This window comes from Nerophis lumbriciformis, linkage group LG05 (genome assembly GCF_033978685.3).
Source record: "Nerophis lumbriciformis linkage group LG05, RoL_Nlum_v2.1, whole genome shotgun sequence".
NCBI classification, from domain to species: domain Eukaryota; kingdom Metazoa; phylum Chordata; class Actinopteri; order Syngnathiformes; family Syngnathidae; genus Nerophis; species Nerophis lumbriciformis.
In genome coordinates, this window is record NC_084552.2 from 59,989,848 (window position 1) to 60,007,832 (window position 17,985).

At 39.7% G+C, this 17,985-nt stretch overlaps 2 protein-coding genes across 6 annotated transcripts in view; one reads left to right on the forward strand and one right to left on the reverse strand.

Annotated features, from left to right (window-relative positions):
- slc37a3 (solute carrier family 37 member 3) overlaps window positions 1-1,749 on the forward strand; it is a 42,037-nt gene extending 40,288 nt beyond the window's left edge. For all 4 annotated transcript variants that reach the window (XM_061959822.2, XM_072913305.1, XM_061959821.2 and 1 more), the window contains exon 14: window positions 1,069-1,749. In XM_061959822.2, coding sequence (XP_061815806.1) covers window positions 1,069-1,161 — 93 coding nt within the window. In that variant the 3' untranslated portion in view covers window positions 1,162-1,749. The remainder of the gene's footprint in view (window positions 1-1,068) is intronic.
- A 5,663-nt stretch (window positions 1,750-7,412) lies between these two features.
- On the reverse strand, window positions 7,413-13,763 carry cdkn1d (cyclin-dependent kinase inhibitor 1D). Of its 2 annotated transcripts, none has more exons than XM_072913306.1 (3): window positions 13,587-13,763; window positions 8,335-8,780; window positions 7,413-8,262 (listed from the first exon to the last, which is right to left on the reverse strand). In XM_072913306.1, the coding sequence occupies exons 1-3, from the start codon at window positions 13,595-13,597 to the stop codon at window positions 8,204-8,206; spliced, it is 516 nt and encodes a 171-aa protein (XP_072769407.1). In that variant the 5' UTR covers window positions 13,598-13,763; the 3' UTR covers window positions 7,413-8,203. The 2 variants fall into 2 exon arrangements, with proteins under 2 accessions (XP_072769407.1, XP_061815809.2); XM_061959825.2 differs by lacking the exon at window positions 13,587-13,763 and adding an exon at window positions 13,184-13,527.
- Between the last annotated feature and the right edge of the window lie 4,222 nt (window positions 13,764-17,985).

Sequence of the window (17,985 nt, forward strand, 5' to 3'; positions counted from 1 at the left end):
TCCTTTCTTTCATGAAGACAAGAATATAAGTTGGTGTATTACCTGATTCTGATGACTTGCATTGATTGGAATCAGACAGTGGTGCTGATAACGTCTGCATTTTCGAATGGAGAAGAAAAAAAGTCCTCCTTTCTGTCCAATACCACATGAAAGTGGTTGGTTTTTGGCATCTTATTTGTCCAGCTTCCGTACTCCTTTGTATACACTTTACAAGAAATACATTGTCGGCAAACTCCGTAGCTTGCTAGCTTGTGCACGCCAGCTTTCTGAGACTCTTATTTTGGTAGCGCAGGCAGGATGAAGCAGAGCTTTTATTGTGCAACTGTGCAGTCGGTCTTTGGAGTTTTGACGACAGGTACGGCGCCAGAGCCTGTTGAAATAAAGTGTTTCTCGCCTTCCAGTCGGTAATTTTAATGAGCTGGCAGCAGCCAGCGTCATCTCAGAAGACCCTCGGGTGCCGTGAATGTCAATCAAGTGACGAAAGTGACGTCATAGTGAAGATTTATGATCGCTCATTTTTAGGACTATTTTTTTAATGCCTGGCTGGTGATCGACTGACACACCCTCCGAGATCGACCGGTAGATCGCGATCGACGTAATGAGCACCCCTGATCTATACTGTCGTTTTAGCTGAACAAAATATTGTGTCATTTCCTTGGCTAAAACTAAATTAATTTAGATGACTAAAATTTAACTAAAATCCATTTTCGTCAAGACTATGACTAAAACTACATTAAAAACTGCTCTCAAAATTTGCACTGATAGCTATGTAAGCTACTACACTACCGTAACTTTACGCTCACATTTGAACAGCAACATCATGCTATGTTAGCCTATATGCAAAGGAAAAACAAAATTATCACACTGACAATTGGTTGAGCTTTATTTTAGGGTGTGTAGTACAGCCTTTTATTTTTTGTCTATCTAGAGGCGGGTCAGAGATGATAGTCCTCATAAACAGGCTTTAGGGAAATACTACTGTCATTACATAACATAGAAAGAGTAAATGTTGCGTAATAATTGACCTGAAACTTTACGGATAATTCTTGCATGGTTTTGACATTACAGACAGGGGGCAGCGTTGTCTTCATCGCACCCTTGGTCCTGAAAGACGTGCGCGCCATGTGGAGAGAGCGACAGGCACTGCACCACCAGCTGTGAGACAATTAACTTGTTTTGTGTCCTCCGTGGCATCGCTACAACACTACTTTTCAGAAACAATAGCTATGTGGGGAAGAGTTTTTGTTTAAACTTGTGTTTAAAGGCTGCAGTCAGCTGTGACAAAAGGATCCAGTCTTAGTATGTACATATTTTAAAATGGCTGTAAAAAGCTACAAAGGCACTGTCGTGTAACCTAATTCCGGGTTGCACATGAATGGGATGGGTTGTACTGTAAATATTGTAGATAACAGATTAAGATTTAGTGTTTTCTAATCAGTCATTCATTAGAATGCTTTTATTACTGCTTGGACTCTACCCATCATTCCAACTTTCTCATAGGACAACATAATGTTTTTGTCTTTGAGTCTTAAATCACATGTTTACTGTCAGTCGGCCAGCTGCCTTTAAGAGCGCGGTTATCTTAGTGGTCGTGGGGGGGTTGAAATGATACTTAAGTAGAATGTAAAAGTCAAGGAATGTGTAACAATCTGTACTTTTTAAGGCATATTTTATTTGTATTTATATGTACATTCGCACATGTTAATGTAGCATTTTGTTTTTAATAAATTGTGGTTCAATTTTGCTAAATGAATGCCTGCAGCCATGTTCACCCCCTGGGGCACCTTTTGGTCATCACACATTCTACATTACCCTAAATTCTGCTTATTTGAAATAATAATTCGGGCCCAGGCAACAAAAAGCTGAGAAGGCCCTTTGGTTAAGAAACACCGTCATAACACATTGAAGAAGAAGAAAAAGAGCTTTATTGTCTGTCGCATGTACAATGTATGTACAGCAAAATGTAGTCTCTGCATTTAACCCATACTCTCTTGAGGAGCAGTGAGCAGTCATCGTGTAGCGAGTCAAATGTGTAACTTTTTAGATTCCTCAAAGATGAGCTAATTATAATTTACATTCCATTAGCCCCTCTATTAATGTGTAAAGGACTAATCTTTAAAAAAGTAAAAATTAAATTACATTTTTATTGCTTTTTCATGGGGTGGCCCATTTTGTACCCTCGGGGACAACAGAGTAACTTTTTAGGGAACATAACGGTTGGTTTGTAATTTTTGAAAATTCCAAAAATCCTCTATGAATGCGGGGAAAATTAAAATAATATATATTCAAAAATTACATTTTTAGTATTCTTTTATGAGGTGGACCCTTTTAGGACCTAAGGCGTTAAAGCGTAACTTTTTAACCGCAAGGGTTTGGATTAGTATTTTTTTAATTCCATCATTCCCTTTATTAGGGCCAAGAAAGTAACATTAATATAATAGTTTTAAAACATTACATTTTAGTACACTTTTCTGAGGTTGACCATTTTGGGACCTAAGGGGTGTAACTTTTTTTCCCATAAGGGTTAGATTGTTATTCTTTAAATTCCATCATTCTCTGTATTATTGCCAGGAATGTAAATATATATATATAATAGTTTTAAAACATTGCATTTTTTGTACACTTTTATGAGGTGGACCATTTTAAGACCAAAGGGGTAAAAGTGTAACTTTTTACCCGAAAGGGTTAGATTATTATTTTTTAATTCTTACATTCCCTTTATTAGTGCCAGGAAAGTAAATATATGTAATAGTTTTATATCATTACATTTTTATGAGGTGGACCATTTTGGGACCTAATGGGTAAAAGTAACTTTTACCCATTAGGTCCCAAAATGGTCCACCTCATTAGGTCAGGGTTTTTTTTTTTTAATTATTCCTTCATTCCCCGTATTTGTGTAAGGAAAGTAAATATATATAATAGTTTTAAATCATTACATATTAGTACACTTTTATGAGGTGGACCATTTTGGGACCTAAGGGGTAAAAGTGTACTATTTTACCTGTAAGGGTTAGTTTATTATTATATTTAAATTCCTTAATTCCCTTTTATTTGTACCAGGAAAGTGAATGTATAAATATTTTAAAATGTTTGTACGCTTTAATGAGGTGGGTCGTAACGTTTTTTTCCCCCACACAACTGAATGTGCAATGTTGTATGTCCAGCCACTAGGTGGTGCTTTAGCTGCTTGCTTGTAAGAAATACATTTATATCATTATCAATCAATAATATTTTATTATTTTCAACACACTTAATGAAATCACGGCAAACAGCCCAGCAATGAAAATCTCTTTATCATGTCCTATACACATATGATTCTGTTTTGCAAGGATATTAAATAACCATAGAGTTATTACAAACTGTATACAAGATCCATATCATACATTCATGCATAATACAAAAAAAAAGAGACTTATGCAGTTGCGACAGATGCACTAGAAAAGCAAAGCTGGCATGAAAATGACTTGATCTACATCTCAGATGTATAGTTTTAGTTTTTTAAAGATTACCATACAAAAATAGTCCTCTTGTCAACAACGTTGAAGTAGTGCAAAGATAGAATTCTCAGGCTATGACTAATAGTAAAGGGATCTTAGAATTACATCCCAACAAACAAATCCATCCATCCATCCATCCATCTTCTTCCGCTTATCCGAGGTCGGGTCGCGGGGGCAGCAGCCTAAGCAGGGAAGCCCAGACTTCCCTCTCCCCAGCCACTTCGTCCAGCTCCTCCCGGGGGATCCCGAGGCGTTCCCAGGCCAGCCGGGAGACATAGTCTTCCCAGCGTGTCCTGGGTCTTCCTCGTGGCCTCCTACCGGTCGGACGTGCCCTAAACACCTCCTTAGGGAGGCGCTCGGGTGGCATCCTGACCAGATGCCCGAACCACCTCATCTGGCTCCTCTCCATGTGGAGGAGCAGCGGCTTTACTTTGAGCTCCCCCCGGATGACAGAGCTTCTCACCCTATCTCTAAGGGAGAGCCCCGCCACCCGGCGGAGGAAACTCATTTCGGCCGCTTGTACCCGTGATCTTGTCCTTTCGGTCATAACCCAAAGCTCATGACCATAGGTGAGGATGGGAACGTAGATCGACCGGTAAATTGAGAGCTTTGCCTTCCGGCTCAGCTCCTTCTTCACCACAACAGATCGATACAGCGTCCGCATTACTGAAGACGCCGCACCGATCCGCCTGTCGATCTCACCATCCACTCTTCCCTCACTCGATCCAAATAAGTTATTATATACTTTTTTGTTGTTTTTAACAGAAATGTTTTGTCACACACACACACACACATACAAATATTACATGTTTGCTGAAATATACCCTAATAGAACCGTGATGAAAATGAGATTCTTGCCGGGCCAAAGAGAGACTGGGGGGCAAAACAATCCAAAACTGCATATTGTTTGAGGTGTTTTCTCTCTATGTTTAATATTCGAGACAAAATTGCATCCCTTCCCCCGCTTCTGGAAACAAAAGCAGCGAGGGGCCCCTCAAAGATAAGCGGGGCCCCTCGCTGACTCTTTTACCTGAACCCATTGCATTACTCTCCCAGTCTCTCTTTACACTTTAAATGCAAACAACCTGAGCTACAACAATTTTTATAGATTTTTTTTTAATGATATTTTGTGTATTTGATGAGGTAGAAGCAATGGATTAATCCAGATTATGGATTTTTAACCCATAAAACATTTGACACCTGTAATTTGGAGCTAAAAAGTCACACCAAACTTAAAGAAAACATACATTTTAAAATAAAAATAGGTTCTTTTTTTTGCCCTGTAGATCCCATAACTGACCACACACCACATGGACAAAAGTATTGGGAACACACCCGGTACTTTTGCACATATGGTGAGAAGAGTTTCCTCTTTGGTTCAAATGCCTTATTTGTTGGGCGATGACGGGCCTGCAACACTTTAGCGGCAACATTCCCTTCCTATGACCTGTGGGGGCTCTGTGTTACGTAAGGACAGAAAAATGCTACATTATTATAAGCATAAAGCTAAAAGTAATTTTTTTAAAAAGAAGAAAATATTTTTCTGCTGTGCTGCCAAAATACAATAAAAAAATGATGTGATTGATGAGTGTAGTTGTGTTGTGAGGTTCAAAAGATATTTCCTAGTGGCAACGGTGGAGGGTTCATAAGGCCATAATGGCTCTCAAACTGGGGGCGGGGTTTCTTCTAGTGTTAGTTTTTAGATTAACATGTTGGAAACACGTTTTTTTTAATTTATTATAATATATTGAACTCATATGAGGTACAAACCACAGACTAATCCCTCGTGTATTGCTGTTAATCAACTTCGATAAAAAAACATCCCGCGAAATCATTAATTATAAATCAAATATTTTTATAAATAACCTGTTAACTACCCTCTAGACATGACATAACACCCTTTAGTCTATAGTCACCTTTTACTCTCTTTTGATCCAATATGGTTATGCTGGCTGAGGCTGAGCCAATCAGTGGCCACGATACTAAATGACGTCCTCTGATTAAAAACTACCGTAGTATTGATATAATTAAAAATGTTATGCTTGAAAATGCCTAATTTAGGGCGAAAATGTTATCGTTGGGGGAAGAAAAAAAAAAGTTTTTCTATGCCATGTGGTGAAGCCGCAATATTTAACATTTGGCCATGCAATTTTTGGAGGTTGCACAAAAAAACCCATTCACATCTGAATCGTGATTCCTATTCATCCCGATTCTAAATGTATTTATATTTTTTCAATATATTTTCGATTTAAAATTATTTCTAAATACAAACATTTCTTAATTTTGTTTTTTTTAACAAGAATTAATTTTTTTAAAGACATTTTTAGGCCATCTCCATGCAACCAGAAACTGTTAAAAAAAAGAAAAAAGGTTTAACTAATTGTGTATATATATATATATATATATATATATATATATATATATATATATATATATATATTACACACATACATACATATGTCATACTTGCCAACCCTCCCGGATTTTCCGGGAGACTCCCGAAATTCAGCGCCTCTCCCGAAAACCTCCCGGGACAAATATTCTCCCGAAAATTTCCCGGTTTTTAGCCGGAGCTGGAGGGAGCGTGGCCTCGGGACGGGAGTTACAACAGGGTGACAAGAACTAAATCATCCAGACTAGAGATAACTTGTATTATTATGTTTATCTTACCTACAAATAAATATATTTTTTAATTTAAAAAAAAAAAACTAAATACATTTTTACTATATTTTGCTAAAAACATCAAAATTAATTGTATTTTTATTTGTATTTTTTCTGACTCCTTAATACATCCAGCCATAGAATTATACATTTAAATAAACATGTTTGAAATAATTAATTTTAAATGATCATAATAATTCATTTAAAATGACCATATCTAATTATTAAAATAATTGCTTGTTTACCAACAACTTTAGCATTTTATTCATTACATTTTGAAGCTCTCAGAAGCCAAGTTATGTTATATTAAGATTTATTTATGCAAGTTTGAAGTATCAATTATCTAAACACAGTTTTGTTTGCATATTTTCAGGATATATATATATATATATATATATATATATATATATATTAGAGATGCGCGGTTTGCGGGCACAACCGCGGAGTCCGCGGATTATTTGCGGATCGGGCGGATGAAATTTAAAAAAATTAGATTTTATCGTCGGGTCGGGTCGGGTCAGGCGGTTGAAATAAAAAAAAAATTAGATTTTAAATAGACACTTTTACGGAGCGGAGAAGGGACGCCTCGCCGGGGTCCGGGACCGAGGCCCCTTCCCCCGAGAGGGCCCCACCGGGAGCCGTAGCTGAGGCGATCCGCGAGAAGGGCCCGACGCACGTCCAGGGTCACCACCGCGCCCACCGCACCGCCTCGTCCGCCTTCGCCGCAGCCGGCGTCACGCGCAGCAGGTAAGCAGCTTACCTGCCCGCCACCCCCGTGGCCGGGGGCTCGTAACAGAGGTCACTCCGCGCGCTCCGCCCGCGCAGCTTACCTGCTTGCCACCCCTGTTGCCGGGAGCGCGTAACAGGGGTCACTCCGCGCGCAGTGCGCTCACGAAAGGGGTGGGGCTCACCCTGGTTGATATAGACAGCAGGACGGTGGCCATGGAAGTCGGAACCCGCTAAGGAGTGTGTAACAACCCACCTGCCGAATCAACTAGCCCTGAAAATGGATGGCGCTGGAGCGTCGGGCCCATACCTGGCCGTCGCCGGCAGCGAGACGCGCTTGGAGGTGCGCTCAGCGCGGCTCCCATATGATTGCGCACTGGTGTGCGTCTGGGTCGTGACAGCGTGGCACGCGAATGTCTGTGCTGCATTGGATCAGTCTCCTTTCTTTAACAGGCAAAAGCTTTATAACCTCACTAATGCCTTGCATCGTCTATATTAGATATATAACAACGGGCGGGTGCGGGCGGGTGCGGTTCTGATCAAATGTTACATCGGGTGGATGGCGGATGGTTGACGACTTTCTGATGCGGTTGCGGATGAAATAATTGCCTATCCGCGCATCTCTAATATATATATATATATATATATATATATATATATATGTATATGTATATATGTGTGTGTATGGAATGCTAGACTTGGTGAATTCTAGCTGTCAATATACTCCTCCCCTCTTAACCACGCCCCCACCCCACCTCCCGAAATCGGAGGTCTCAAGGTTGGCAAGTATGACATGTGTATATGTAAATGTGTATATATATATAGATATAGTATCTTATTTTTAAGGACGGGCTAGCATTGTGAATACATAAATAGATAAGAATCCTGGTTATCCGCACAATAGCGGCTGACGTGCGGCCATCGCTGACCCTCCACCGTTGACCTTTTAACCTGGAGGTAATCGCTAGCGCCAAATTTGAACCCCGGGCGAGGTTTTGACCCTTGCCTCATAGCGCCGTCAGAGGCCAAGAATAGTTCGGACTTTCAGCATAACAAATATGTGACGAGTGAGGTCACCACCTTGACAAATACTATCCACGGCGCTGGACTGTCAGAGTGCACATAATACAATTTCACAGTATAAAAAAAACGGAAGAAAACAGTATGTAGAATGTACATATATACATACATATATATCATTTAGAACCGTGTGGTTGGACTAAAAAAAAAAACCTGGTAGCTTTGTTGTGCTAATAAAGTAGTGTTGCCAGATGCTACATACAGTATGTACATGGATATGAAACATATCTGAGGTGCTCCTACTGCCGAGTCATGGCTTTGTTATGTAGAAGCTTCCTCTTCTTCACCTTGAAGAAATCTGCACACAAGAAAGAAAAAGTAAGTTTTTCGTTACTCTGTTATTTTTCTGACAAATGACAGATTTATTTACCCATGATGGTCAACTGTTTGCGTTTCTGCAGCCTGCAGCGCCGCCTTGTGGTCACCTCCAGGTACTCGTCCCCGGATCCGGAAGAGCTGCTGGAATCGTCGGAGCTGTCGCCCGGCGACGCCGAGAACCGCCTCTTCGTCTTCCTCGCCGCCGGCCTCACCGTGCAGCTGTGGTAAAATCTCGGCACATCCTGGCACTTAAGCTCCTCCCACTGCACGTCGGAGCCCGGCAGCGGAGCGTCGCTGCGGAAGTCGTAGCTCCACCGCTTGTTGGCCGCGTCCACGCCCAAGTGGAGGAGACGCTGGAAGTCCTGGCGCAGCTGCTGGTGGTCCACGGGGCCGAAGAGGTTCCTCCGCACCGAGCCCACCTTTAACGACGGGGCCTCGACGCCCCCTCGGCACGCCGTCTCTGAGTCAGTGGATGTTGACGTGTCCATCGCCATGTCCCTGGTGAACGCACGCAAGGAAAGGTGAGAGCTCTGTTGAGGTGTGATCCTTTTTTATTAGACCTGCTTGCGGTTTATTGCCACGGCAACAGCACATAACGAGCATCGCAACACACCTGATTCTCCACCTGCAGGTCAAAGGTGAGCAGCAGGGGTCAGAGGTTACACAGCCAGATAGAAAAAACATATGGTACACTTGTGAGGAATGCACCCTGCGTTCCCCCGCTGCTACGTGACAAAAGTCATTAGCGCGCAGCTGTTGAGTTTGCACCACGCGCTCCGGCTTAACTTTGAGCGTTTGACATCCCATAATTTGACCATTTTAGAGGACGCCTTCTTGTGAGCTTGAGCAGACACTTTATTATGTAAGCGTGCACAATCGAAATACTGGAAACGGCACAATACTTGGCGTTTGTAGTTATATGACTCATGCAGCATTTGACAGCAGGGCATCCCATAATTCCACTATCCTAAAAGACCCCATCTTTTGTGGGCTTGAGCAGACACATTATTAGGTACACATGCACATATCGAAATACCAGAAACTACACAATACTTAACCTTTTTTTTCTAATTTTATGACACTCATGTAGCATTAGACAGCCCGACATCCCATAATTCTACAATCTAGAAGACACCTTCTAATGTGGGCTTGAGCAGACACTTTATTAGGTACACATGCACAATCGAAATACCAGAAACCACAATACTTAGGTTTTTTTTTTTAATGATTTTCTAATTTTATGACACTCATGTAGCATTAGACAGCCCGACATCCCATAATTCTACAATCTTGGAACCCACCTTCTAATGTGGGCTTGAGCAGACACTTTATTAGGTACACATGCACATATCGAAATACCAGAAACTACACAATACTTAACTTTTTTTTTTCAAATTTTCTAATTTTATGACACTCATGTAGCATTAGACAGCCCGACATCCCATAATTGTACCATCTTAGAAGACGCCTTCTTATGTGGGCTCGAACAGACAAATTATTAGGTAGACGTGCACAATCGTAACACTGGAAACGACACAATACTTAACGGTTTTTTTTTCTAATTTTCTAATTTTATGACACTCATGTAGCATTAGACAGCCCGACATCCCATAATTGTACCATCTTAGAAGACGCCTTCTTATGTGGGCTTGAACAGACACTTTATTAGGTACACATGCACAATCGAAATACCAGAAATGACACAATACTTTGTTTTTTTGGTAATTTTATGACGCTCATGTAGCATTAGACAGCCCGACATCCCATAATTCTACAATCTTAGAAGACACCTTCTAATATGGGCATGAGCAGACACTTTATTAGGTACACATGCACAATCGAAATACCAGAAATGACACAATACTTTGTTTTTTTGGTCATTTTATGTTTTCATGTTGCATTTGACAGCATGACATCCCATAATTCTTCAATTTAGGAAGACATCTTCTTATGTGGGCTTGAGCAGACTTTTTAATACATGCACAATCGAAACACAGAAAATGCCTTTTTTCCCCTAACTTCCTAATTTTATGACCCATGTAGCGTGACACAGCACGACATCCCATAATTGTACCATCTTAGAAGACGCCTTTTTATGTGGGTGACAGACACTTTATTAGGTACACGTGCACAATCGAAACGGCACACTACCTAAAGTTTTTTTCCCCTAACGCTATGACTTTCATGTTGCAGTAGACAACAGGACATCCCATAATTTTACCATCTTAGAATACGCCTTGTCATGACCCCTTCAGCAGACACTTTATTAGGTACACATGCACAATCGAAACACTGTCAACAAAGGAATATCATTTTGTGTTTTTTAAAAAAATAATATGATTCAATATGATGCAATTCTGCATTTGATAATTTATTGAGGGTTGAGACTCTTTATTACTATCTTTGTTACAGCAGAATATTTCCAAAATGTTGCTAGGTTTACCTAATAAAGTGGTGTTCATATAATACCACTAACGAATGATGTCCATTGGTAGACAAAAGACGGTGACTCCGCCATTGTGAGCTCACTAATTGCTTGCTGACACTGCGCATAATCCTAAATTAAATTTGCATCTAATCTAAATCATCTCAGATTAATTGATGGGTTACCAAGGGAGGGCAGAGGGGGGCTCATCAGATTATTAATGACTCCTGTGGTGATTTAATTAGGACTGTCTGTCTGACTGTGTGATATAATTAACAATAAAAAAACACACACACCAACATCGCTGCTGCTTCATCTAATCCAGTGATTCTCAAACTGTGCTACGAATCTCTTGATTAAAGAATCCCTTGATTAAAGTATGTTGTTTATTATATTCAAACGCAGTGTTACAATACGTTACAGTGGCCAAACATGTTAAATAAAACCTCTGCCTTGTTTTCATGACTACTTAGGCCAGGGGTCGGCAACCCGCGGCTCTCTTTAGCGCCGCCCTAGTGGCTCTCTGGAGCTTTTTAAAAAATGTATGAAAAATGGAAAAAGATGAGGGGGGGAAAATATATTTTTTGTTTAATACGGTTTCTGTAGGAGGACAAACATTACACAAACCTCCCTAATTGTTATAAAGCACACTGTTTGTATTAAACATGCTTCACTGATGACGAGCGCCGTTTTGTCCTACTAATTTTGGCGGTCCTTGAACTCACCATAGTTTGTTTACATGCATAACTTTCTCCGACTTTCTAGGACGTGTTTTATGCCACTTCTTTTTCTGCCTCATTTTGTCCACCAAACTTTTAAGGTTGTGCATGAAGGTGACTTTTGTTGATGTTATTGACTTGTGTGGAGTGCTAATCAGACATATTTGGTCACTGCATGTCTGCAAGCTAATCGATGCTAACATGCTATTTAGGCTAGCTATATGTACATAGTAAGGGATGTCCGATAATGGCTTTTTGCCGATATCCGATATTCCGATATTGTCCAACTCTTTAATTACCGATACCGATATATACAGTCGTGGAATTAACACATTATTATGCCTAATTTGGACAACCAGGTATGGTGAAGATCAGGTCCTTTTTAAAAAAATTAATAAAATAAAATAAAATAAATAAATTTAAAATATTTTCTTTAATAAAAAAGAAAGTAAAACAATATAAAAACAGTTACATAGAAACTAGTAATTAATGAAAATGAGTAAAATGAACTGTTAAAGGTTAGTACTATTAGTGGACCAGCAGCACGCACAATCATGTGTGCTTACGGACTGTATCCCTTGCAGACTGTATTGATATATATTGATATATAATGTAGGAACCAGAATATTAATAACAGAAAGAAAAAACCCTTGGAGGTTTTTTGGGTTGGGGCTCTAATTGTAAGTGTATATTATGTTTTTTATGTTGATTTAATAAAAACAAAATAAAAAAAACAAACGATAAAAAAAACCGATACCGATAATTTTCGATATTACATTTTAAAGCATTTATAGGCCATCTCTAATTATTATAGACATCTCTAATTATTGAGTCTGTTTGGCTAAATTGGAGCGCTAGCCTTCGCAGCTAGTGGGTCCATGACGAGGACTTCTGTTTTGTTTAATCAGCCGTTTTACTGCTGTGTTACAGACATCTCTATACATATTGCATCATTATGCCTCATTTGTAGCTATATTTGAGGTAATTTAGTTTCCTTTAAGTCCTCTTAATTCAGTTTATATCTCATGACACACTATATGTAATATGGCTTTTATTTTTTTGCGGCTCCAGACAGATTTATTTTTGTGTTTTTGGTCCAATATGGCTCCTTCAACATTTTGGGTTGCCGACCCCTGACTTAGGCCTACTACGCTACTGTATTTTAATGCTAGTCATTCTGGTGGAACTTTGAGAGCCAAGTTTTTTCTGAGGTGGTACTTAGTAAAAAAATAAATAAAAAAAATTTAAAGTTTGAGAACCACTGATCTAATCAAAACCAGACATAAAAAAGACAATGTTTTTACACTAAAAAGTTTCAAAAAGGACGAAAACTGACACTTTTAAACAAATTGTTTGTGTCCAAGTACTTGTTAAATAGGTATTAAATTGAGGTTCTTGCATTAGTGGGCTGCGGCAGAGAAAGTTGTTTACGTAACAACCGAAGTGGGCGCGGTGTGCTGATGTAATTACTGCGCGGCACGTATTTTTTAAACATTTAACCATGTTTAAAAGTGTTTATCAGCCTCTATAAACTGTTATAAACAAAACCAGCATGACGAGAAGTGCGGTTTTGGTAGTGGAAGTCGATGACGTACTTATTTGGCAAGAGGATGTAGGTTAATGAGATGCGACACAAAAACAACCGCAAGTTGTCAAAGCTCTTAACGGTAAAATAGCATCCCGTTATTCCAAAAACCGAACATTTGTACGTTTATGCTTAACGAGTCGGAAAGGAAGCTTAATTCTGGAAAACTTACCATTAGCGTCAGTAAGTTGTCAAAATTCCCGACTTTGTTTTTGCAAGCAAAGTGCGCACCGGCCAAGAGGAAAGAGATGTGTTCGCGACGGCTTCGGACAAAACAATGTCGCGTCGAACTGTGGAAGGTACAACTCGCGTAGCGTGTTCCCGTCCTTTGCACTTGTTTGTTATGAACCTGAGGAGCGTATTGAGAGGTGCTGGCGTGGTCTAATGGTTTGGGTCGTCCCACTAGCGACGTCAGTCACGTGGTTGCCATCAAACCATATTGTATGGCTTGACGGTAAACATCGCTGAAAATGCCGTAATGCCCCTAAACGCAACCTGACTACTGGGAAACAATAGTGCCGCACTTGTACGCGAATAAGAGTTTTCAATGGGTATTAAAAAAAAAAGCTTCTTACCCTAATATCATGTTGAAAATGGTTTAGTAGCGCACTACTCCAGTACGTGTTGCTCTCTTCCCTCTGCTGCAATGAGTGGAATGCAAAATAAAAAAAAAGTGGGTGCAAAATAGGTCAAAAGAAAGTTGTCATTTCCCAGCTCCCTCAATGTGACACACATTCTCCTGTTGGCTTTGCATCAACTTTTTTGTTTCTGGCACCCTGCCCACATCCTCAAGTCACGTTGAACTGCAACGTGACTGCTCAGATGACCCACTTTTCACATTCCTACTACAGTACAGTATAGGCACATACTGTACTTTGTAGGGTGTGTGTGTTTGTGTGTGTGTGTGTTTGCGCGCTTTTTGCAGCAAAAAAAGTGAGATGTTTGACCTCAGCAAGTGACCCGCGTGTAATTGATGAAATCATACGGAAAATTAAATAAGATTACTTTAATCACCCCGATGCAATACATGGGATTTATCGAGTATTTTACTGGAACACACGTATTTTGGTGCATGTTGGGAAATTCAACCATAAACCAAATGTTTAAGATATAACGGAAATCATTTTTGCAGCTATTTTGGTGTCATTTTGCCAACATTTGTGCAAACTTTAGGCCACAGGGGTGAAACTCAAGGCCCGGGGGCCAGATCTGGCCCACCACATCAATTTGTGTGTCCCCCCCCACAAAAGAGTGGAAATAATGTGTTAATGAATGTATTACAAAAATAAATGTACTGTGTGCAATTTCATATATTTACATCATCTCTAATAATAAAACAAAATATTATATCATACATTTCAAAACAATGTTTTTGTTCAAATAAAGATCCATCCATCCATCCATTAATTTTCTACCGCTTGTCCCTTTTGGAGTCGCGGGGGGTGCTGGAGCCTATCTCAGCTGCATTCGGGCGGAAGGCAGCGTACACCCTGGACAAGTCGCCAACTCATCACAGGGCCAACACAGACAGACAGAGATGAAAACACATATATATACAATTAGTTCAAAATGTATATTCTCTGAGAAAGTTCAAATAAAACTATATTCTTAGTATTAGAGATATTATCGGCCGATAAATGCTTTAAAATGTAATATCGGGAATTATCAGTATCGTTTTTTTATTATCGGTATCGGTTTTATTTTATTTTTAAATTTTTTTTAAATTTTTTTTATTAAATCAACATAAAAAACACAAGATACACTTACAATTAGTACAAAAAACCTCCCTCCCACATTTACACTCATTCACACAAAAGGGTTGTTTCTTTCTGTTATTAATATTGTGGTTCCTACATTATATATCAATATATATCAATACAGTCTGCAAGGGATACAGTCCGTAAGCACACATGATTGTGCGTGCTGCTGCTCCACTAATAGTACTAATCTTTAACAGTTAATTTTACTCATTTTCATTAATTACTAGTTTCTATGCAACTGGTTTTGTATTGTTTTACTTTCTTTTTTTATTCAAGAAAATGTTTTTAATTTATTTACCTTATTTATTTTTTATTTTTTTTAAAGGACCTTATCTTCACCATACCTGGTTGTCCAAATTAGGCATAATAATGTGTTAATTCCACGACTGTATTTATCGGTATCGGTTGATATCGGTATTGATTGATATCGGTATCGGTATTTAAGGGTTTGGTCAATATCGGATATCGGCAAAAAGCCATTATCGGACATCCCTACTTAGTATCAAAAATAAAACAATAAGATACATATTTAAATATCTGCTTGACTTATGATTTCAATCCAACAAATTGTTCATGCTAACATTTTACAGTCAAATTTTTTACAGTAAAATCCACTTTCGTACCATTATTCAACATAGAGTAATGATACACTATAAAAACACAACAACCGTAGATTTTAAAGTATAAAAAACTAGCATTATTTTTTTTCCCTAAAAAACATAATGGTAACATTTTTCCATTCCATTTAATTTAATTCTATTTATTTATTTATTTCATATGCTGTAAAAACTAAACAAAAAAACTGCAAATATTACGGTAAAATTGTGGCGACTGAGCTGCCAGTTTTTAACAGTACAATGTAAAGATTTAGTTTTGTACAGCGTACGTAAAAAAAGACGTAAAAATCAAATACATAGACAATTATACACATGCTTTATATATACTAGGGATGTCCCGATCCGATATTTGGATCGGATCGGCTGCCGATATTTGCCAAAAATTGCGTATCGGCAAGGCATGGGAAAATGCCGATCCAGATCCAGTTTAAAAAAAAACTCCGGTCCGTGTTTTCCAACGCACCTATTTAAATAATACATTCCACTTTTCTCCGTAATTTCCGTTCCGCATTTTCCAGCACACCTTCAACACATCAATCATCAATCAATCATCAATCAATCTTTATTTATATAGCCCTAAATCACAAGTGTCTCAAAGGGCTGCACAAGCCACAACGACATCCTCGGTACAAAGCCCACATACGGGCAAGGAAAAACTCACCCCAGTGGGACGTCGATGTGAATGACTATGAGAAACCTTGGAGAGGACCGCATATGTGGGTAACCCCCCCCCCCCCTCTAGGGGAGACCGAAAGCAATGGATGTCGAGTGGGTCTAACATAATATTGTGAGAGTCCAGTCCATAGTGGATCCAACATAATAGTAAGAGTCCAGTCCATAGTGGGGCCAGCAGGACACCATCCCGAGCGGAGACGGGTCAGCAGTGTAGAGATGTTCCCAGCCGATGCACAGGCGAGCGGTCCACCCCGGGTCCCGACTCTGGACAGCCAGCACTTCATCCATGGCCACCGGACCTGTGCCCCCCCCTCCACAAGGAAAAGGGGAGCAGAGGAGAAAAGAAAAGAAACGGCAGATCAACTGGTCTAACAGGGGGGCTATTTAAAGGCTAGTGTATACAAATGAGTTTTAAGATGGGACTTAAATGCTTCTTCTGAGGTAGCATCTCTAATTGTTACCGGGAGGGCATTCCATAGTACTGGAGCCCCAATAGAAAACGCTCTGTAGCCCGCAGACTTTTTTTGGGCTCTGGGAATCACTAATAAGCCGGAGTTCTTTGAACGCAGATTTCTTGCCGGGACATATGGTACAATGCAATCGACAAGATAGGACGGAGCTAGACCGTGTAGTATTTTATACGTAAGTAGTAAAACCTTAAAGTCACATCTTAAGTGCACAGGAAGCCAGTGCAGGTGAGCCAGTATAGGCGTAATATGATCAAACTTTCTTGTTCTTGTCAAAAGTCTAGCAGCCGCATTTTGTACCAACTGTAATCTTTTAATGCTAGACATAGGGAGACCCGAAAATAATACGTTACAGTAGTCGAGACGAGACGTAACGAACGCATGAATAATGATCTCAGCGTCGCTAGTGGATAAAATAGAACGAATTTTAGCGATATTACAGAGATGAAAGAAGGCCGTTTTAGTAACACTCTTAATGTGTGATTCAAAGGAGAGAGTTGGGTGGAAGATAATACCCAGATTCTTTACTGATTCGCCTTGTGTAATTGTTTGGTTGTCAAATGTTACGGTGGTATTATTAAATAAATGTCGGTGTTTAGCAGGACCGATAATCAGCATTTCCGTTTTCTTGGTGTTGAGTTGCAAGAAGTTAGCGGACATCCATTGTTTAATTTCATTAAGACACGCCTCCAGCTGACTACAATCCGGCGTGTTGGTCAGCTTTAGGGGCATGTAGAGTTGGGTGTCATCAGCATAACAATGAAAGCTAACACCGTATTTGCGTATGATGTCGCCTAGCGGCAGCATGTAAATACTAAAGAGTGCAGGGCCAAGAACCGAACCCTGAGGAACTCCGCACGTTACCTTAACATAGTCCGAGGTCACATTATTATGGGAGACGCATTGCATCCTGTCAGTAAGATAAGAGTTAAACCACGACAAAGCTAAGTCTGACATACCAATACGTGTTTTGATACGCTCTAATAAAATATTATGATCGACGGTATCGAAAGCAGCGCTAAGATCAAGAAGCAGCAACATAGATGACGCATCAGAATCCATCGTTAGCAGTAGATCATTAGTCATTTTTGCGAGGGCTGTCTCCGTAGAGTGATTTGCCCTGAAACCGGATTGAAAAGGTTCACAGAGATTGTTAGACACTAAGTGTTCATTTAGCTGCTGTGCGACAATTTTTTCGAGGATTTTCGAAATAAAGGGAAGGTGGGACACCGGTCGGTAGTTTACCATGAGGTCAGGATCAAGGTTAGGTCTTTTGAGCAGAGGATGAATAACCGCTTTCTTGAATGCTAGGGGAACAGTGCCAGAGGAAAGTGATACGTTTATAATATTTAGCACTGATGGACCTAATAATACAAAAAGCTCCTTGATAAGTTTCCCAGGAAGTGGGTCAAGTAAACATGTTGTTTGTTTTATCCCACTTACACGCTGTAATAG

Bases quoted from the DNA above. Each gene is read 5' to 3' on its own strand.
- cdkn1d (XM_072913306.1), bottom strand. The intron at 8,263-8,334 runs GTAAATAAATCT...TCTTGTGTGCAG, and splicing joins CAAACAGTTGACCATCATGG to ATTTCTTCAAGGTGAAGAAG.